Source organism: Condylura cristata, unplaced genomic scaffold (genome assembly GCF_000260355.1).
Source record: "Condylura cristata isolate star-nosed mole 26May11 unplaced genomic scaffold, ConCri1.0 scaffold00002, whole genome shotgun sequence".
In the NCBI taxonomy this organism is placed as follows: domain Eukaryota; kingdom Metazoa; phylum Chordata; class Mammalia; order Eulipotyphla; family Talpidae; genus Condylura; species Condylura cristata.
In genome coordinates this window covers 19,074,449-19,097,737 of record NW_004567103.1, presented here as the reverse complement: position 1 = coordinate 19,097,737, position 23,289 = coordinate 19,074,449, and the positions used below count along the sequence as shown (strand labels likewise).

Below are 23,289 nucleotides of genomic sequence, written 5' to 3'. Positions count from 1 at the left end.
TTACTTTCCATAGTCTAAACTTTCAGATGTTCATTATCAGTAGATACCTGTGCTGCTTTATTTATGCTGCAGCTTGCATTCCTGGGGTAGTTCATGCATACATTTTCAAGTGGGTTCACACCAGTGTTTTTTTTTTTTTAACTGTGTGTATATGTATGTATACACTGTACACACATTTGTAAATGCTAATATTTTCTGAGGCAATTTTAATGGGCTATTGTATATAGAAAAAAAGCTGTCATTTGATCTACCAGGTATGTGTATATGGGTGTGTGGGGGGGAGGTGTAAAGTCTTTTAAAAATTATTTACCCAGTAATGTGATTTTATATCAAATTGCAGTAGTTAATTTTTGGGGTGCTTGTGATTTAGATCATAATCACAAATGACTAGCATTTGTCTGTAGGTGAAACTAGTATTCCTGTTGTTCAAGGAAAAAGAAATAAGCCTTGCCAGTTTCACAAACAGCATAGGGATTAATACGTGCAGTCATGCTCTTACTCTGGAAATGTGACTGAAGGGAGTGGGTGGGGGATGGAGAATAGGTTTTTATTTCCCTCCTGTTTTCTACTCAGTTGTATAGTGTTCTTAACTTGATACCTGTCACCTATTTTTTTTAACGTGAGTAAGTCCTAGACCAAAGGTTTTATACTCCATTCCTTCAGCCTGCCTCTTTGGATGGTGGCCATTCTCTGGTACACTGGCACAGAAGACTTCACCATGGAAAGCTGGGCTTGATCTTTCCATCTGATCATGCTTTTCTTTCTGACATAATAAGGCTTCTGTTTCTTCATCCTTCAGCGGAAAAACACGTCGTTCCCACCACAAGGACTGAAAGAGAACACATTATCAGTTAAGTTTCAACTAATTTGTTTTGTTTAAATTTATGTATCTAATAATTCATGAGTGGCAATTTTAGAATAACTTTTACCTTTGTTCTTTAGCACATAAAGTATGAAAACTTCCATTTGCACCTAAAATCTAGCAACATTTCAAAATGGATGATGTTGAGTTAAAAGATTTTTTTAAGTGACATACATTGTTGGTTTCAGGTATATAACAATGATTTGATATTTGTGTATCGTGCAGTAGAATAATTAATTCCTGTTTTTGCAACTTTTCATAGTTGCAAAACTTTGTTGCTGCATATAGACCTCATTATATCTGCTACATCCCTGTGACTTGTAACTTAAAATTTATACCTCTTGAACCCCTTCATCTAGCTCATTTGACCACCTTACTCTCTTTCCTCTGGTAACATTAATCTGTTTTCTATATCACAAATGACATGATTTCAGTATTTATGACTGCACAATATTCTGTGTGAATTTATCTCAAGGTTTTGGTTTGAATTTCTTTGATTAGTAATTTGAGCATCTCTTCATGTGACTGTCAGTCATCTATATGTTTTTGTTTTTTGTTTTTTTATGCCCATTTTTTTAGTTGGATTGCTTGGGATTTGTTGTTACCAAGTTTATGAATACTTCATATGTACTTGAAATTATCACTCATCAGATAGGATTTGCAAGTGTCTTCTCCCATATTGTAGGTTGCTTTTATGGTGTTATTCTTGCTGTACAGAAATTTTTAAGCTTGATATGGCCCTATTTCTATTTTTGTTTTCATGATCCTTGCCTTTGGAGTCAAATCCAAACAAAATATCAGTAAGACTATTAATCTTGCCTGTTTTCTTTCAGGAATTTTACAGTTTGAGATATTACGGTTTATTACAATCAGAGTTTTTAATCCACTTTGAGTTTGTTTTGGTGTAATACACCAGTCGAGTTTCCTTCTTTTGTGAGTGGCTAGCCAGTTTTCTCAGTATGATTTACTGAAGAGACTGTTTCTTCCCCATTGTGTATCCTTGTTTCCTTTGACATAAATGAACTAAACAGGTATGGGTTTCTTTCTGTGCTCTTTATTCTGTTCCAGGATCTATGTTTTTATGATAGTAAGTCATGTGTTGCTTAAAAGTAGGTAAGTTCTGAGAAATGTATTAGGTGATTTCATCATTGTGAACTATTACAGATTGTAATTACACTAGTCTAAATAGCTTAGCCTGTGTCACACCTAATGCTGTACAGCATCGCTTGTTGTGACCACTGTTGTACGTAGGGTCTGTCACTGGCCAGAGCATCACCACATGACACCTGACTGCTGTGCTCTTTTGCTTACTCTAGGTTTGAAATACAGCTTGAAGTCAGGAAGCATCCTGTCCTGCCTCCAGTATTTTTTTTTTTTTTTAAGATTGCTTTGGCTATTTGGGGGTCTTTTGTGGTCCTATAGAAATTTTAGGACTTTATTCATTTCTGTGAAAAATGCTATTAGAATTTTGATAGCGATTGCAGAGTATGCACATTGCTTTGTGTAGTATAGACATTGTCATATTAATTCTAACAGTCATGAACATGAAATATCTTTACATTGTGTCTTCACTTTCTTTCAGCATTGTACATTTCACTGTACAGGTCTTTCACCTCCTGGGTTAAATATATGTATGCCTAGGTATGTCATTCTTTTTTGATGCAATTATAATGGAATTGTTTTCTTAGTTTCTCGGTTTCTTCATTGTTACTTTTTATAATTAATCATGTTTGTATATTGATTGTGCCGTACATCGTTACTGATGAGTTTTATTTCCTCCTTTCCAGCTTGATGCCTTTATTTTTTTCCTGCTCAACTGCTAGCTAGGAATGCAACTACTTTGTTGAAAGTAATGAGGGTGGGTATTACTGTCTTGTTCCTCATCTTAAGGAAATGAGCTTGGCTTTTCACCTTTGAATAAAAATAGTGTGAGTTGTCAGGTACAGCTTTAATGTGAAATACATTTTCACTTTTTTGTGGGATTTTATTGTAAGTGAATTTTGAATTCTGTCAGATGTTTTTTCTGCACTGAGGTTGTCATATTATTTTCATTCTTTGTTGCTGTTGTATATCATCTTGATTGTTTTGTGAATATTGGACCACCCTTGCATCTCTGGAATGAATGCTACCATATCATGATGTATGATCCTTTTAACATAATTTTGAATTCAGTTTGCTCATAGCTTATTGAGGATTTTTACATCTCTATTCATAGAATTTTCTTTTTTTCTGGTGTCCTGGTCCAATTTTAGTCTCAGAGTGATTCTGCTATCATTTAATAGGTTTCAAAGCATTTCCTCTTTAATATTTTGGAAGAGTTTGAGGTATTGTATTTTCAAATGTTTGATATGTACTTCCTATGAAGGTGCTCGTTTCCATTTTCAGCACAGGAGTACTTTGGGATTTCTCTTACGAAAACGGTTGTCCATATTTCCATTTTTCATATTGTCGTTACAGGCAGCTATTGACTTTATGAGTTTTCTACAACTTATTATTTCTCTATTCTCCATGCATTTCATTCTAGATGGTTTTTTCTTTTCCAACACCTACTTATGAAGACAGGTACATGCATTTTTAGATGCAGTGTTAGAAAACATTTCCCTTATGGCTAGAATTGGATCTTTGGTGAGACAGTAAAAATCTTTTATAAAGAGAGAAATTGTAGCTAAAATTTACTGCGTTCTAATTGGTAAACAATTAAGTGACTAAGTGGAATTTGGTACTGACATGTTACATTAGAATAGAGTCTGGGATTCAGATTCTCACATGGCATTCTATTCTGAGTTGTCACATTGATTTTGTTTTGTAATACTGATTACTTAATTTACAACAAGCAATTTCTATTAAAAACTTTAAAAGGCATTTGAGGGGTCGGCTACTAGTCACTTGTATTCCACTCACCTTGGCTTCATGGCTTTCGTTTAGTGGAAGAGCAGTGTGAGCACTTAGGGCATGGCTTTCTAGGGAGGGCTCAGCTGGACTCTCTGCAGCACAATGCTGACCACCACTGAAGTCATTTGGGTAGTCTTTCACAAGCAAGTCCTGTACTTCCACATTTTTAGTGAACGTTCTAGCAAGAAAATCAAGAAAATGTTTATTTAAGGCCTGGGTATTTTATGAATTCCCCATGCTTTCATTGTGTCATTTTAACTTGTAATCTTTAGGTTCTGTGTAGAATATTTAAAAAGTAATCTTCAGATCCTCTTAAAAGATACTATCTTCCATATATCATAGATTAAAATAATACATTAAGAAACTTTTTGCTGAATTATAATCCTAATTTTGTTATTGGCTTGCGTCCCCTCCCCTAGCAAATAAGAACAGTTACTTTACCCTTAATGGTCTTTCTGAATTTAAGCTCCCAAGTAGTCTTAGGTAATGTCATTCAAAATGACTCAATTCACATTTTCATGAGAAATATAGAAAGTTGAATCTTATACGATAAATTCGATAGGATCTACAGTAAATCTGTATTTTAACAACAGTAATTGAGAGATGGTCCCTCATAAAAGGATACCAGACTTCAACCTGATCTTGCTTTTTGAATTTAGTGTTTTTAAACCATTATATATATATATATATATATATATATTTGTTCATACAGAACTGGGGTACAAGCCAGAGGCTCAGGGGTGGCGAGAGGCTTCACCAGAGACAGAGTGGGGAGCATAACAGGCGGATCTATGAAGTACACTGCTGAGGGGAGCAGCGGGCGGGTCAGGAGAGGTCTGCCACGCCACGTGGTCACCTCTGGGGCAGGCGGGGATCGAACTCATGTGGAAGTGGCTTCAGTGTCAGTGTTGTGCTTTAACCCGCTGCGCCACCAGGGAGGGCCATATATATATATATATTTTAATAATATAATTGTTTATTTTTATGTCATTTTGTGCCTTTACCCCTCTCATTTGTAATCCTCATGGGCTTCCCATCATCATAGTCCAGTGCACTAACCACCACCTTGTTTTTGATCCAGTTCCCCACTCCACCCCTGTAAAATATCTATGGTATATGGTTTGTTTGTTTGTTTATTTATTTATTTATTATTATTATTTATTATTATGCCCCTGATCCTTTATATTCCTGCTATGAGTGAATCCATCCAGTATTTTTCTTTCTGGCTTATTTCACTAAACTTGATCCCTTCCAGTTATATCCATGTTGCTGCAAAAGGCATGAGTTTATCTTTTTTGATTGCTGAGTAATCGTCCATTGTATCTATGTACCACATCTTTTTAATCCTGTCATCTACTTTGGGCATTTGTAAACCCATATTTTTTAAAGTGGAAATGTTAAAACAGATTACCCAAATTCTAACCCCTAGTGTTACCTCTCCTATTAAAGTAAATGAAATGCCCTAACTTATCTAAGAAGGATTTTCACATTATTGGCTCAGTTAAATCTTCTATTGCTGAGGCTTCCAGTGACCTTGAGAATTACAGTGGAGTCACAAATAGACTGATGTAAGACTAGTATATACAGTATGTCACGTCTAGTGTACAAATAAATGATTTTTTTTAATTCATGCTATTCATTCATGATAAATTTTTGTTGCTTTCACAGGGAATCCATGGTTTTAAATTTTAACACTTACCTGCTGTTTCTTCTGTGCCATTTGCTTTGCTCCCATAGTGACCACCTGGCTTGCTCTCTCTCTTCGTACTTTTTATGTCTTAGGGAAAAGACTTCATCAGAAAGATCTTCTATCTGAAATTAGAATGAAAAGGTTTTGTTTTTATCAGAAACATTTGAAATATGAGAACAGATTTCAAGCAGATCCTCACCAAGAGAATAGGTAGAAGACTCCTTACTTAAGAGAACAAATGAGAAGAGATAGGCTTAAAATCCTTAAGAGAGTGTTAAAAACTTTTTTAATGTTGGGGTCATGTTTGAAAACTTACCGAGATTACAAATAGGTCACAAGTCTTCCATTTACATAAAATATTCTTAACTTTTTAGTTACTCAGAAGTTTGTGCTGAATACCCATTTTTGAGTATACTGTTCTAGCAACAGTAAAACTGCTAGAACAGTTTCTATCAAGAGAACAGAGAACACTTACTATCAAACTGGTTGAGATAAATGATATTAGTTTTAAGAGCTGGGCTTCTAAGACTTTGGTTTTATAGTTTTAAGAATGTGAGCTTCCTGGCTAAAATCAATGTGAACTTAGGAAGAATGCATTTAAAATGAATTTTTTAAAAGTAATTTTTGGTGACTGAAAAATAGTGGGTGTTATCACCTGTGGATTACAGGATGTATGCACCACATTTTAATAAAATACTGAATTTTCCTAATTCAAATTCAGTTCATAGCCTTGAATATAGAAACTCACATAAATTCAGTATCTCAGCTTAAACAATCTGTTACAGTTTTACTTTTCTCTATGCATCGTTGTCTTTGCAGTCAGCTATGCACAGAAACATTTTTTTAATCAAATTAATATCACAAGTGAAAATAAATTGTCAGTTAAAGAGCTATTTCCCTTTAGTTCCTTAAATACTAAATTTAGCACGCTTCATGATTTATGATATACAATTATTAAGTCAACTTACCTCCTCTTCTCCTAAATTATATTCATCCAGAGGCTGAAGAACAACCATCCTCCAGCTGTTGAAGATAGAATTTCAAACAGCTTTTGTTAATCTACCTTAATGTAACAGTTTTATTCTCTAACCACAGGTTAATACAGGAGCTTTTAGTTCTTTGGGACTTACATAATTAAAATAGTTGTATTTTAATAACTTTTTTAAAAGAAAAGTAATTTATATTATGAAAAAAGAAAAAATATACTTTATACTTTAGACCTTATTACAGTGAACACTCTCCACAGTTGCATGTTACACTTAAGAATGTACTAATTTTGGCTCATTATTAGTATGCTGATCAACTGATTGAGAAAAAAAAAAAATAAAAAATACTGTTTTGTAGAATTTGCCAGTTCATGTAAGACCTTCCCACCATGACCTCTTTTAAATTTTAATGACTAGATCGCAGAATTTCTCATACATTTGTTCAACTACCCATTTTTAGTTTATCACAATAAATTGAAAAATACTTTTGCTAAAGGATACCATAACCATAAATCTTCCTTACTTAGAAAGTATCAACAGATTGTAGAGATTCTTATCACACCTCTAAAGTATTGTTCTCTTACTACTTCAAAATAACTCACCCAGATCACATCTTTCTAACCCTTTTTCCCTACTTTTCCCTGTTGCCAGATTAACATTCTTAGGAAACTGGTTTAATGTTTGAGCCAGTAGGCAGCAAGTCTATGTAAGGTATCCAACCCTCCATGGTGTGACCTCTTCTGGCTTTAACTTCCCCTTTTGCCCTACATAAAACCTCAGCCTCTGGCTGAACCTAACAGACTGTGCCCCTTTACTGTGGTCTCCCTATATTTGTATACTCTCTGCCTGTCCCTCTTTCATGGGTGTCTTTCTGGGCCTTTCTACTCATCTTTGTACTTAATGTATTTATTTATTGCTGAACCTGGCAATAATCATAATATATTTTTGTTGTTCCAGGTGCATGTAAGCCTTTTATGAACCTTGTTTTGTACAAGTTTTGCTACCTTGTACAAAACTTTCACTTTAAAGGCCAGAGGGGCTGTTACCTTCATAACTTTTAGTGCATACACATAATAAACACCTAAACATTACTAAATGAGAAAGGCATTCTAAGGATGCTAAGTAAGTTTTAGAATTTACTTAGGAACTTATCTTAGAACGATAAATGAAAACAGGAAGTAAAATTGTGATACTATATGGTACTTTTTTTCCAAGCATGAATAATATAAAAGTTTTTTCACCACTTTTTTTCTTGTTTGTAAGTCAAAAGAAGGGAGCACTTCCTTACATTAATTAAAATTTTAGTTTCATTCATTTTGATTTAAGAAAAAGGAAGAAAAAAAATAAAAGATGTACATATACATACCTTGGAGTAAGTATTTCCTTGTATTGGAGTTTCTCTAACTTAGCTGGGGCCACTAATGACATAGGAATCACAATATTATCTATATCATAGGAGCTCTCGCTTCTCAGTCTTCGTCGTGCTGTAGACTGCAAAACAGGATAAACATAAATTGTAGTGCTATTTAGCACCTGATGACATTTTCACGAGTAATATAAAGATATGGTGACAATGCACTGACTATAATTTTCACAAATATGTTGTTATAAAATCTGACTGTAGAACTTGAAGGAAAAACAAATAACATTTTAGCTTCTATAAGTCAGTACAATCCCTTTTGGCAGATATGGAGGGTACATTTGTATGCACATGCATACAAGCCTATTTTAAGTATCCAAAATATGAATACCTTAAATGCAAACATCAGAAAAGAGTACCATAAAGCACCTTATATGTTCATTCAATACTTTTAGCAATCTCACTTTTTATTAGGAAAGGTATAAAATACTTGGTGAATCATTTAGTAAGGTCATTATACAGTACTGACAATATAACGTTTATATGCACTATATGCACTGTGTTACATATAGTGAAGGTCATTACAATAACATTTGAAGTTTCTTTTAAAGATTAATTTATACATAAACAAGAGCTGGGATGTAGGCCAGAGGTGTGGAGGCTAGTGGATTCGCAAGACAGGTGGGAGCAGAACAGGCAGGCAGACTGCGGTGCCACTGGGTCAGCTCCCTGGCTTGGGATCGAACTCATGTTGTAGTGGCTCTGAATAGCCTCACAGTGCTGAGACTTAACCCTCCATGCCACCTGGGAGGCCCCAAAAGTTTTAAGTTTTTAACACAAAAATGCTGTAACCCAGGATTAATAAGCAATTAGTATTCTGGTTAAAAAAAAAGTGAATGAAATTTATTGTTTCCCAATAGGATAGTTGTAATGTGTTATGTGCTAGTAAGGTTACAGAGATATAGAAAATATTCTCTAAGGTCTTTTTCCCCCCAAGTCAGCTGGTTTTAAACCAGTTAATAAGCTAATAAAAGATTCAGAGTTCATTATACAAAACAGACTTACTTGTGATGATGAATTTTGGGTTCGTGATAAAACACTGACATTGGTAACAGCAGTGCAATTGCTATGGGACCCTGGTTCAGTGCGTTGAAAACCAAATTCTTCAAATCTAGTTCTTTCTCCTGCCATAGAAAGAATCACTGAGAATGTCACACATAACATAACTGGTAAGTTTAGAACTGTGTTTCCTAATTGGGTACTGTAGGATTCTTTGTTTATTGATTTTATTAAATTTTAAAGAATGCTATAAAAATATTTTTATTAAAAAAATAAGGAAATCAAAAATACTCTTACCCACAGTCTAGCCAGAATTACTTCCATTTTCTTGGTTCTCTTACATCTCATATTCTGAGATTTCTGTAATATCAACTTGTACTGTCGTATTTTTACTTTAGAACACAGCCTTTGAGCCTAAATGCTGTCCACAAGGACAGTGAGTAGAAAACTGATCAGGAAACACAGGCAGGATATCCTTAATTGTTGTAAAGTGAATGGATTCCAAGTCCAGAAATAAGTTTGAATTGTCTACAGTTTTAATATTTATAGAACCATGGCTGTTTTATGTAATTAGTGACTATTCTGGGTTATAAATGCCCATGAAGTAGGGGTCCTTTGGAGGTTACTTTTTTAGTACTATCCTCATTTAAACCTACCTAATGCTGTTTCACTCAAATGTCTTTTCTTTCTTCCCTGTAACAGCTGTGCAGAAGATTCTGACCTTATTTGAGACTTGCATGTAGGAGAATATCCATTTCTCCATTGATTCAGAGTGTTATGTACTAAAAATGGAAAGATAGGTGAAGTTTTAGTTCTTTAACAAAAATGATGTTTAATTTGTTTCTGGTTATAACTTCACAGAATTTTAATATGCCAGTTCAGAATTACATATAATGAAATGAGTATGTTTATACCAATGTGGAATACTCAACTGAAAATACTCAGAATAAGATTCTTGTAAAATATCTTTCACCCTACTTGTTATGTATTTGAACCCCAGGTTACAAGTACTGGATTACTGATAAAAAGAGCATGACCTATCACCAGTGACTAGGATTGATTTCAGGATTGCAAAATACCATAAAAACAATACATGAGATTTTTACATAAGGACACACAAGCATGGATATGCACATATACAGCCACATTAACACGTAAAGAATGGAACTGATAAAGCAGCATTTTTGAAGGACTTAATACCATACAGAATTTGAAAAGCAAACTCAAACAAATGGGAAGATACTGCTTCAAAAATACCATCAATACCAGAGGTGCTGTAGGCCCCTGGGGTAAGGGAAAGAGGCAATTACCTGGAGATCTGATGGGGGGAGGGGCGACAAGTGTCAACCCCTCAGCCAGGCTACCTGACGAGATTATCTATCTTAACCGTTTATCTGAGAGCCTTGAGCAGAGAAATGGATGGGTAAGTAGTGTGGAAAGGCAATACCAAAGTCCCCCACTTTGAAATTTTCCCTGCCTTCCTGTAAATAAGTTTGCAAATCGCTATACCTTGTGAAAAGGGTTCCATAAGTAGCAGTGGTATAAGACTTAACAGTGACTGTCAACTTTAAAGATGAGTATGCAGTCAAGGCTCCAAAGTCTAAATACCAACTATTTAGAAAAAGAACATCAAATGAAAGACCCACGTCAAATAGTAAGTGGATTCACAAAATACATAACATCTTTAAAACAGTTAATATTGTCAAAGAGGAGTAGGCAAAAGACCTCTTTATGGAGATCTCAGAAAATGTCATTAAATTTAAAGACAGTAATCACTAACTGGACTGAATAACAAAATAGGCACAGGTGAAAATCAAAATCAAGAGTTAGAAGTGGAATTACAGTGTGATGGAAAACAAAAGTGTAAAAGGACAGACCAAAATGAAGTATCAGGAGAAAACAAAATGAATGGGAGGTAATATTTAAAGAAATAACCAAAATTTCAGAGTCAGTATTGACCCTAAGATTTGAAGAGCTCAATTGAGGGCCAGAGTAAATGAAAAGAGTCATAAAGCTTCACAGGTTAGATTATTGAGTTTCTGGAGAAGGAAAGATCAGACTGATACAACAAATTAGATGTAAGAAAAAAATAGCACAAGAGTTTTGGGAAACAATTCCAGGCTGGCCACAGTATGTGTTATTCCCCACTTCACTCCTCCAAAAGGCATGTAGGGGAAGATGATAACCTGAACAAAGTAAGAAGGCATCACTGTAAGTTTACTTCTAAAAAGAGCTTATCAGAAAATTTAGGTTTTAATGAGCTTATGTGCCTGGCATGTAGGTTTTTTTTATAATAGTGCTTACTCTTTGATTTAATAGAAACATTTTTTTGCATATTCTAAAGCAATTCCAATTTACCCCTCTAAAAACCATTCAACACCCTTGTCTAAAGTGCACTTTTGTAAAAACATAAACCTTTAAAAAGGTGATGCCTTTAATTGAATTTTACTAAAATTTTCTTTCCTTCTTAGCCTCTTATCATAAGATTGCAAAAGACTTGTACTGTAATAGGAAATGTATGACAATTCAGAATACAACCCCACATGATCTCCTTACCTATCCTATTGATAATGATCCTCCCAGTTAGTTTCTAATTCCCCTCAGATTCCATCCCCAAACACCCTGACCCACTATCTCACATCTGCCTTTTATTTCCTTTTATTCAGTTGCTGACAGAGCCAGTCACATGCTAGGGAATATCTGGATACAAAAAAAGGAAGAAAAGCATTTTCCCCACACATAACGTGGTTTACAGATATCAAAAACTGCAACTAATTGTGATGGGAAAGTGAAGTTGCTATTGAGAGAAGTTAATAAAATTATATAATAGAAAACTACTAAGTTCTCAGAAAAGCTGCCAGGTGACGTGAAAGATGACAAATTTTAACAGAAATAGCTGGTGGCAAGGATCAGACAGAATGGTATGTTCAAAGGCAAAGCAACAAGGAGCAGGATTCGTCGGCAGCTGGACACAACGTAGTGCGCACAGTAAGGGAGCATGGTGGGAGAAAAAACAGGAGGCCCCCTACTTAGGTATGGCTTTATGGGCCCTGTATTAAGACTTCCCTCTTAAATGTTTTAAAACAATAGTGGTGGAGAGCAAATATGATGTAATTAGATTTGCATTTTGAAAAGAGCACTTATTAATGAACAGAGGGGAAATAAGTTATTGGCTATTTCAGCAGTCTAAATAAGGATCATTAGGCTGGACTGAGAAAGTAGAAGTAGATTTGAAACGAGATTGCTTTCACAGTGGGTTTAAATATGAGGAAGCTGGAGTGAAGAAGCCTGAACATTAGGTTTCTGACTTGAATAGATTACACTTTTCCTCTTATGCTAAAAGAATAATAAGCTTTATAATTTCAAGATTATAGAAAAGTTGTGACAGTGCAAAGGTTTTCATATGTCCTGTACTCAGATTCCCCAAGTGTTAACATGTTAACACATTAGTTTTATCTTTCTGAACTCCAGTGAAATCAAGCTAATGACATAGCCCTCTTGTCTAAATATGTCAAAAAACAAGGGTGGTGTTCTCATATTGTTAAATAACATGAGATGATGATAGAAATTAATGACATTAGCTAAATTACAATTTCTCCAGTTTACTTATGTTCTTTATAGAACATTTGTTGTATCTGACAGTTCACTGTCTGTCTTCCAAGACAATTATTTTGATGATCCGACCCCTTTAAATTGGCTTTCATTATCGTACAACTCTTCCACTAGAATTTGGCTGTTTCCTGCTTCATTGTTCCCTACTCTAATGGACAGTTTAATATAAATTTAAGTTCTGGCAAAGCAAACAAAAACCTGTGTCTACTCATATTCATACGCTGCACCCTTCAAGATTACCAGATGCTTAAATACATAACACTGTTTCATGTCTCCATTACAAATCGTCTTTGTTTCCATGTTACTTAAAATGGACTTTGTTAGAAATACAGAACCTTGAACTTTACCCCAGCTACGGAATCAGAATCTACAAATAACCTGCACATTCAAGAAGCAATGATTTGGAAATTTCACTCTTCCTTAAAATTCCAAGTGTTTAAGCTACCATTGACATAACCATCTTGCTAGAGTCTTCTTGACCTTTTCTCATCACCCTTAGCTATTCCTGTGCTTTCCTATAGCCAGAACTACATATTCCCTCTTTTTAGAATATGCTCACACGTGCTGCCCATTGTGTTTTAGTAGTTATTTGTACTTTTCCCTTATTAGACTTTGGTTTCCTGTGAACCTAGCACTTACCAGTCCACCTGGCACAGAGTAGTGCTCAATAAATGTCCCACTCTAATTTTACTTTTGTAGATATAGCACTTCCAATACAAGAAAGATTAATAATTATTTAAGATAAGATAGGATAAAGGATAGGATAGGATAAAGTCTTATTGCTTAATTTAATAGTAGGACGGAGGAGAAATACAAGGGAGTAACGAATAAGATACAGTGATTAATACTACAGCATTCACTTCAAATGCCTTGCATTTTCCAGGTCTTTCCATTACTTATGTTTCATTACATTATTGCTGTTACAATTAATTTTGTGTTGGCCCACTTAACTTTAGGGCGACATTGCCAAAATGGAACCACCTAAACTCACTTATCTAGCAGCATAAGTCAATTTTGCATATTCCCTTTTAATCATGGCACATAGACATATTTTAGTGTTATCTCAACTGTAATTATTTTTAATTTCATAACTTAATTGTTAAACTTTTATATGTTTGCCACACATTCCTCTGACGAGGCAATATCATGTAATTCCTCCATAGCTGGAGCTAGTTATCATGATCGTATTTCTATTATAGACACTTTGAATGTAATGATTTTATCAGATTTTTTTCTTTTTAAAAAAATTAGTCTCAGATTAAAAAGATGTGGTACATATACACAATGGAATATTACTTAACAATCAAAAAAATAAACCCATGCCTTTTGCAGCAACATGGATGGAGCTGGGAAGGATCATGCTTAGTGAAATAAGCCAGAAAGAAAAGGAAAAATACTGAATGTGTAATGGACCAGGGGAAAAAATGATAATAATAATGAACAGCTATATACTAGAGACATTTTACAGGGGTGGAATGGGATCAAAAACAGTGGGGGGACGGAAGTGTACTGGACGATGGTGGTGGCACATAGGTGGTTTGGTGATGGGAAGCCCACGGGGATTTATAACTGAGATGGGAAAAGGCACAAAATGTTGTAAAAATAAACTATTATTTAAAAAATATTTTAATCTCCAGATAAATGCTAAGAAATTATACCATAAAAAAGTACCTGATTGCACCTGTATTTTCCTATATAGGTTTTTCTCCCTAAGCTTAAGCAATTGTAAATTTACGGCTAATCTTGTTTCATTTTTCTCCCCACTTTTTGCTGAATTATTTAAAGCAAATCCCAGACATCACATGTTTTCATTTATATATGTCAGCTTGAATCTAAGACACTAAAGATTGGGTATGTATTTATATAATCATGCATTATTTCATATTAACAATTAACAATAATTCATTAATATCCAATTTCTGTTCTCAAATTTCTATTTTCAAAAATGTGTGTGTGTATGTCCTGAGTTGTTCAAACCAGGATCCCTGAAAAGCATACCATTTGCATTTGATTGATAAAAGAATAAACATTTTATAACTATCAATATAATTATACCATACATAGATGCACATTTTTGTTCTTTTATACAATTTAATATTCTTTGATAAATGTTTTCATCCTTTCATAAACTTTCAAGATCTTTTTAAAGGTTGAATAGTCTACTGTTGATTAGCTGTTTTCTTATTGTGCCCTTTAAGTTGTTTCTAAGTTTTCATTATCACAAGAAGCATTAAAGAAAATATGTTTGTGAATAAAGATGATTTCATATTTAGTGTTAGTAGATTCTTGAAACTGGATTTATTGGGTGAGAGTACAGAGTTAATACTGTGGTGAATAGCTGTGAATACTATACAAACAGGATTATTTACCCCCAATGAGCTTATTTAAAAACCTGCATAGTTTAAAGGCCTTGCATTGCATTTCACAATACTTCCCAAAAGGCTAGTATCAATTCTTAGTGCTACCTCAAATATTTGAGGATCCTGTTTTCACTACAAAGTTTTGACAGAATTGATTGTTTAAAGTTATTAATTGAAAAGAACAGTAAACATAACATTGTGGCTAGCACATAAACAATAAATGTTACGTATATTACCATTTTCTTTATCTTTGAATACATGAAGTTTTCCTTCAGTTGTAAGGATTAATTAACGAATATGAAACCTTTCCACCAGTGCTATACAAGGGATGTATCATAAGAATTGTTTGATGTCCTTTATTATTTTTTCCACACTGCTAGGAAAAACTATCTCATTACCATGTAATGAGTCTTGTGTCTCTAGGCTTTATATTTAGTTCCCTGGATGTGGCTACCATTAGTACCATAATGTTTTAAGGATTATAGCTTTATAGTACATTTGTTAGTTAACTCCTCCTCTACTGAACTCTTTTTTTGAACTCTTAAAAGTTTTCATGGTTATTCAGTATTTTCTCTGATACACTTAATAACTTTGTTTCAAAAGAAGAAGATTCCTGTGATTCTGACTAGAATGCATTATTAATTTGGTGAAAGCTGACGTCTTAAGTAATACTGTCTTCTGACAAGAGTATGATGTTTCTTTCCATATGTGCGTATATACATGTTCCTCAATAACTTTTAAAGTTTTATTCATACAGGTCCTTATTAAGTTTAATCCTAGATATTTTATACTTTCTTTGTCACTATGTCTAGGGTAATTTATCCCTCTACATTTTCTTATTGGTTATTTTTGGTATTTATAAAAGTTAATGATCTTTAAAATTTTTAAAATGTGCTGTTTAACAAGTATTCAACTGATTCTTGAATTTTTGAGATAGATGATTACTTCATCTCAAAAAATTTATCCTAGTTTATATGAATTTTTGATGTTTAAAAGTTCCCCGTTTGTAGATATTCAAAAATGTTTTTTTTCTTCTGTTGATTGGTTCTAAGCATTGACAGTACCCCCACTCCCATTCAGAAAATTTATGAGCTCTTAAATAAAATTCTGGAATTTTCTTTTGTAATTTTAGTCACTTATTTAAAGTAATTCTTAGAACCAGAACAGAATGTTTTCTAGTGCATTCTACAGAAAAAGTGTGTAACAAATTTACCCCTAAAAGATTAGCAATATTGTTCTTCCTTTATATAGTAATATGAATTATGTAGTCTGACTTACTGACCTATCAAAATTTTCCTAATGTAAATACAGTCTGTTACATGTTTTTATCATGTTTCCCTGTGGTTGGGCTGTATTCTCCAGCAGTTACTTTTTCTAGCAATTCTTTTTATATTTTTGTTTCTTCATACTAATAGATTTTAGAATAATTTTGTTAAATTAGCCAAATTCTATAATTAACAATACTGCATTCAACATATAAGCTATCAGAAAGAATTGATATCCTTACCTATCTTACCACCCATGGATGGTACTTTCACATGTATATTTAAATTTCCTTTAATATTTCATAATTTTCATAAGTATCACAGATTTCTTGTTAGCTTACTCTTTTATACTTTGTGTGTGTGTGTGATGTATGAAAAATATTAAAAAATTAAGAATTTATATTGTTAAAATTTATTTCCTTAAAAAGTATATGAAAGATGTAAAAGGTATAAAAAAAGTACAAGATGTAAAAATGACATACCAGGTGATGGAGATATGATACAGTCTCTCACACATTTATTTTCAGCAAGATTGCCTTTTATTTCAGCCTTTTTAAATAACGTTTCAAAGTGAAAATGAAGAGGCACATCTGAAAAATCAAGTAAAAGTATTTCAAGTAAAAACCGTTTATAGGCTATAGCATTGAGTGCTTTCTTTCTATAAATAGAACATAAACTTAGAAAAATAAGCAAAAGCTTGAAAATTCAGCAAGTATCAGAAGTGGTATAACCCTCTTTCCGGGTGTATCAGTGGCAGGATTTTCGAGATCACTGATTATGAGTACTAAATAAAGCTAATAGTGGACAGCTTCATAAATTAAAATAGTATATAAGATGAACAAAATTATAAATATTATTCACAGATGAAACAAATTCACCTAAGGTCTTTAATACACAGCCAAACCTGGGTGACTCTTGTTCTACCCTGTCCCTACACAACTCCACACTTGAAATAATGAGGTTTCCAAAATGAGACTGTTACATGTTTTTAATTAGTTGAAGGAAAACCACTATAATTCGGATGCAACATTTCATAAAACCAACACATTTCACATTTCTTTAGCATCAACAATCACAGAATCATTTTTATAAAGACTAAAACCTGCTGAGAAGCTCTCTTCCTTTAAATTCAATTTACTGTTTATATTTTACATTTTCATAACCAAAAGAGAAGACAAATAAAGTAGATGTGCTTCCCACTTGTTAAAGAGGGTTTTTTTCTATTAAGAATGTAAAAAAAAAAGTCTTTAAAAAACAATTATTAATCGAGACACCTAAATATTTCCGGAGGAAATAAAATTTTAAAGCAGTAGATATCCTGAAAGTTTAAGAAGGTAATTTTAAAGAAAATTAATTATGAATATATAAGTATAGACTCAGAAGATGTATGGATTTTAAAAACACTCTTCTACAAGTGATGTACTTTTTTAATGGCAAGATCCATTCTCAAGTGTGGACAAATTATCACTTATAAAGAGAATATTATCCATTCTACTATGTTTTCTTGAGTTGGGAAAATAAAGTGTAACTTGGCGAAGGTCTTTGCTCTACCCATTTACCTTCCTTAGTACTCACACTGACCTGTAAGTGTTCATCAAATTTTTTCATAATTATTATACTTACTGTATATTTCAATTGTCTTAAAACTACAATGCGAGAAACTCAAGGAATTTTATTTGTATGTATATTCCTAGCACTTACTTAGTACCCAGAGAACAATAAGTACTCAGATTTGTATTAAATGAACTCAAGAAGAAATGGAGAATACTAAATAGTAGGTGAGAAAGTCAATCTTAGTGAAAGAAAAATAAAAGGATTAAAATGAAGGGCATTTAGCTCTTAGGTTAAGTCATCAGAAAATAAATTTAGTAGTAGAAAAACAGGCAGTGAAGACTAAAGGTTAGAAGTGTGGCTCTACCTCACCTAAATAAAGTAAGCCTACCTCACTACCTCAGACCAAATCTTGCCTCCAGGTATTTGTGTCATCTTGAATACAGAAGTTTCAATTTCTCATATGTAACATAAAGAGGACAACTGTATCTTTAAGGGAGTTTTGCAAAGATTAAACAAGAGTATCTATCTTTAAGGGGGTTTTGCAAAGATTAACAAGAAAATATAATTTGCTTTCAGAGCTCAATGTATGCTAAGACCAATGTTGGCTGATTTTATATTAATTATTAAGATTTCTTAAAGGGTGTAATAAAACAATCCCTGTCTATGTAGCTAAGAAATCACTGGTCAAAACCAAACTTTCAGACCAGAAAGTAGGTACAACAAAATAGTGATTTACAACAAAAGCTATTTGAGATATTCTCTCATAAAAAGAAAATCCTGAGATAACCAATGAAAGAATGTTTCCTTTTCTACCCTACTTAAACTTCAGTTCCAATATAGGTAAGATTAGAAAGACTACCAACAGAAACCAAGAACAGGAAGCTTTAACGTAAGTTACGTTAGGGATGTGAGGATGCCTCATTTTTACTCAGTTGTAGATTAGAGATACTCTTAGAGATTCAAAGTTAATTATACCTAAAATGAATGAATTTCTCTCAGAGAAATTCAATCCTTATTATAAATGGAAAAATATTATATGGCAGTGAAAACTCCATGCAAAAGAACACATTAGAAACAATATAATTACTGAGAGCACAGCCATGTTACCAAAATGCTAAAAATTTAACTTAAAAAGTTAAAAGGCTAATCATTTCCCAAAGCAAATCAGAATGGTTTCCAAGGAACTAAAGAAACTTGCAAAGATAGAACATTAATTCAGCACGTTACTATATTAATTTCTCCATGAAAACTGTTTAGTTCTAATAGCCACTGACAAATAACTGATAAAATTTTATTAGGTTTCCAAATTTATAGATTATATTTCATCATAAAAATATTAAGTTATTTAGGATATTTTTTTTATAAGGACTCTTACCTGATGGCAATGATAAGATAGAATGGAAAGAAGAATCTAATTCTGATACATGTTCTTTTAACATCTGAGACTTTGAATTATGTTCACAGTGACTCCAAGTTGAAGGTGATCGTAGGCAGGGTAACTGTGTAGTATTTAAAGATGTTTCTTTTGAAGGCAAAGTCTGCAAGGAAAAAAATAACTTAAAGACTACATTTTCATTTTAAAACTGAATCAGACTTAGGGCAACAGTTATAGAACAGTATTTGACGCCAAAAAGAAGTTCTGATTTAGTAAGTCATCTTAGAGAAGGAGCTTCAAAATGTCACAAACTGAGAAAAGCCATTGAAGACCATGAATGTGATAAGCATTGGCTAGTTTCATTTCACGTTTCACACTGAAGAGCAATGTCTATGAAAGTGAGTCTTTTGCCCATCTTATGAAATTACAATAAAGAGAAATGAGTTTATGTAACTCTGGGTCAAAAGAAAATGGTTACAGACTAGTATGTAACGGTGAACAGGGGTAATGTTAACATTAACACTGGTGTATCTGTTTTCTTTCTTGCTAAAACAAACAATATGTTACAAGTCTTTAAGTTGTGATTTGACTCCAGGAATCTTAAGAAAACCACAATAAGTCAGACAAGTGATATGGCTACATTAAAACATTCTGATTAAATGCTAGATTTTTAAATTATTTTAAATTATTTCTTCTGGCTATACAATTAGTACAAACAAGGAAGAAATTGTACAGAGTAGAGAAAATATGTTAGGAATTAATAGTTTACTTTTACTCTTCCCCTCAACTTTAGCCTTACTTCCTATATAACACTAGGGCTGATTTATTTATTTTGATGTAACTGATATTTTAAATGCTTATAGTAATGGATATTTAGATGCTCTTTTTCAATATTTTTACCTTATAAAGTTATGTTTTGTCACCTTTCTTGAGTTTGCATGTTCAGGCTAACTTTGGCATTTTCCTGTTCCACAGAACCTCAGACATTGCATTCAACTAGGACCACTGGTTCCTTAAAAGTTGGGATTAAGGTGTTAAAGATTTTATTTACAGAACCTTACACAGAACGTAACATACAGTTAAAATGTCATGCTGCCCTATGAATTTTATCTCATCTGCTTAAAAAAAAAATCACTTTAGTAAAACTGGTGTAGTATATCCCTGAGACTATTTTTTTCTCTTAATATATACTATAATTTTTCAAGTAAATGGCTTATGTTTACATTCCACTTGCCAAGGTTAGTCACTCCTGACCACAAGGAAGGCTGAGTGGTTAAGTAAATTGATGAATTTTATAAAAACATTTAACATGTAGATACATGATTCTAAGAATGGGAGTCATTTTCCAGACTTATTCTAATGATATTTTATGTATATATTTATAGGAACAGTTCTTTCTTACCTTCACAAGATGCACTGGATCTTTTGACTCACTTCAAAGTTATTATTTTACAATGTTCAGAAAGGTATAAGGAACATTCATTTGAAATTACAAAGAAAATATGTGCTAACCTTCCTTTTTCCATATATGGCTAGAACATTATGAATAAAAGGTGATAAAATCTGAATATTTACCATATAATTTGTTTTCTCTTGCAATATTCCAAATCCAGGAAACCCATTAGCCAATTTGAAACTATCCTAAATAATTATGGAGACAAGTGAGGGGCATCTAGGAAAAGGCCTTTTTTTTTTCCCTGCAGAGAAAGTGAAGCCCAGGAGGCTGAAAAGGAATGGATGGAGAAATAAGAGAAAAAAACAGAAGATTCTTGCCAATAAAAATGCAAATGTCTAGAGGGTGTGATCAACAATACCATATGCTGCATAAGATTCAAACAAAATAAAGCCTGTAAAGTACCCACTGAGTTTAATTTTAATAACAAACATTTCAAATATACATGGGAATATATAGTGTATAGGGAAGGTATACAAGAATAAAAAAAAATACCTATACTCACCATCCTACTTTGGGAAGCAACAGTATCAATACCTTTGATGCCTTCTGCTCCTATCCTGCCTACAGGAGCCTGCAGCACCGAGTGCTACATTTCTCCAAATCCTCTGTATTCTCCTTCCTACTCTTAAAATTCCTGACTTTCAACTGCGCTGACTCACAGGTTTCCTTTCATCTAAATACTACTAAATTCCAGCTAGAAGCCCATCAAGAGAACTCATGTGCAACCTCTGGAAAGTGACCATGGCTGCTCGGAACAACTGGGGGGGTACACACCACCATAACAGTGGGGGGGTGAGAGTAATGCTTACTAGATTTTTAAAAAGCGTGATGAGCCTAGTCCAAGACAATAATGTAGAGCATAGTTATTATGTCTAGAATATTTCAATCTGCTACAAGATAAGGAAATACATTTAATTTTGTTTATGTCACTATAAATGCAAATGGGGTTTCTACACATGTACTAACCCTATAAGCTAACACAATTTGCCTCCTTAATTACATTTTTCTGTCACAATTCCAGGAGTAACTGCTATCTGAATTTTAATTTTATTATTTCCTGATTTTTCTTTACAGTTTTTCTACAAAAGTATATATAATCCATTTAAGACTATGATTTTAAAATGTGTAGATTGTTAAATATATCTTCTTGCTTTATTCAACATTATGTGTATGTGATTCACCATACTCCTGTTTATAACTGTGTAGAGATTGTCTTATGTAGTTGTAGTTGTACTAGTATGAACTATGCTAGTGTGAATATTAGTATTTTTATTTTATTTCCTGGCATATGGGCTTAAGAATTTCCTTAGAACATTGCTAGAAATGTAATTGCTGCATTACACAAATGCATGAATGCATATATTCAGCTTAATTGGATGACACATTCTTAAAAAATAGTTGGAACTGATTTACCCTCCCAACAAGGACCTTAGTTGTCAGTGCCCCAGAACCATGGGTATTAAACTTATTTCTGCAAATCTCAGGCATATAGTATTTTCATGGTAGAAATTTATATTGCCATTTACTACTTAAGTTGAACCTTTTCATAACATATAATTGACATTCGTATTTCCATTCTTTCCTTATTTTTTTTTAAATAAGGTAACATTGACTTACAACACTATATGATTTAGAGGCATCAGATCACACCCTTCAGTGTCACCACACCACTCACCGTGAAGGCACCTGTTCGCCCTTCAACATGGTCTATCCCTCCCTGTTGTACTCTTCCCCTCCCTCAATTCTACAGGAAGATTATTCTAAAGTTATTTTTTTTTCTGATTCTCTTATTTTCCTATATGCCGTGTATTAGTGAAACCATTCAATATTTGTCTTTTTTCTGACTTCACTTAGCATACTCCCTTCCAGTTCCATCCATGTGTTTCAAGAGGCAAAGTTTACCTGTTTTCAATAGCTGAGTAATAATTTTTTTTTAAAGATTTATTTATTTGTGCATACAGAACTGGGGTACAGGCCATAGGCTCAGGGGCGGTGAGAGGCTTCACCAGAGACAGCGGGGAACAGAACAGGCAGATCAACGAAGTACACTGCTGAGGGGAGCAATGGGTGGGTCAGGAGAGGTCTGCCACACCATGTGGTCACCTCCGGGGCAGGCGGGAATCGAACTCATGCAGAAGCGGCTTTGGATTCTCAGTGCAGTGCTTTAACCCGCTGTGCCACCAGGGAGGGCAGCTGAGTAATATTTTTAAAAAGACTTTATTTATGCATATAGAACTGGGGTACAGGCCAGAGATGATGTGGGTGAGAGGATTCACCAGAGACAGAGTGGGGAGCAGAACAGGAGCATGTATTGAAATAAACTGCTGAGGGGAGCAGCGGGCAGGTCAGAAGAGGTCTGCCATGCCAGAGGGTCGCCTCCATGGAGGGGAATTGAACCTGTGCTGCAGTGGCTGTGATAGCTTGATAGTACTGCACCTTAACCCGTTGCACCACCAGAGAGGGCCCCAACTGAGTAATATTCTATTGTGTATATAACCCCATCTTCCTAATCTACTAATATGTCTTTGGGCACTTCAGTTGTTTGGATAGGTTAGCCACTCTAAGTAGCCAAAAACCATAAATGTGGGGCAAATCTTCATTACTTTGGTTTAGGTAATGCAGTCTTGAATATGACACTAAAGCTGTGACCAACCAGAAAAAAAACTAAACAAAGTTAACCAAAATTAAAAGCTTTTGAGCATCAAGAGACATTGTTAAAATGAAAAGACAACCTACATGAAATGTCATGTTCAAGTCTTTTGTTCATTTTTAACTGGATGACATTTCTTTCATTAGGTCTTCATTATCTTATTATGAG

General features: G+C 33.7%; 1 protein-coding gene across 2 annotated transcripts in view; it reads right to left on the bottom strand.

Annotated features, from left to right (window-relative positions):
- Positions 1–38: 38 nt before the first annotated feature.
- The window catches only part of KANSL1L (KAT8 regulatory NSL complex subunit 1-like), a 94,704-nt gene continuing 71,453 nt past the window's right edge, over positions 39–23,289 (bottom strand). Inside the window, exons 7-15 of one of the 2 annotated variants that reach the window (XM_012727308.1) lie at positions 19,016–19,178; positions 16,569–16,676; positions 9,506–9,631; positions 8,856–8,974; positions 7,797–7,921; positions 6,413–6,467; positions 5,454–5,566; positions 3,764–3,932; positions 39–829 (exon numbers count right to left, since the gene is read on the bottom strand). In XM_012727308.1, the coding sequence (XP_012582762.1) occupies positions 602–829; positions 3,764–3,932; positions 5,454–5,566; positions 6,413–6,467; positions 7,797–7,921; positions 8,856–8,974; positions 9,506–9,631; positions 16,569–16,676; positions 19,016–19,178 (1,206 nt within the window). In that variant the 3' untranslated portion in view covers positions 39–601. The remainder of the gene's footprint in view (positions 830–3,763; positions 3,933–5,453; positions 5,567–6,412; positions 6,468–7,796; positions 7,922–8,855; positions 8,975–9,505; positions 9,632–16,568; positions 16,677–19,015; positions 19,179–23,289) is intronic. The other variant, XM_012727309.1, reaches the window with a different exon arrangement.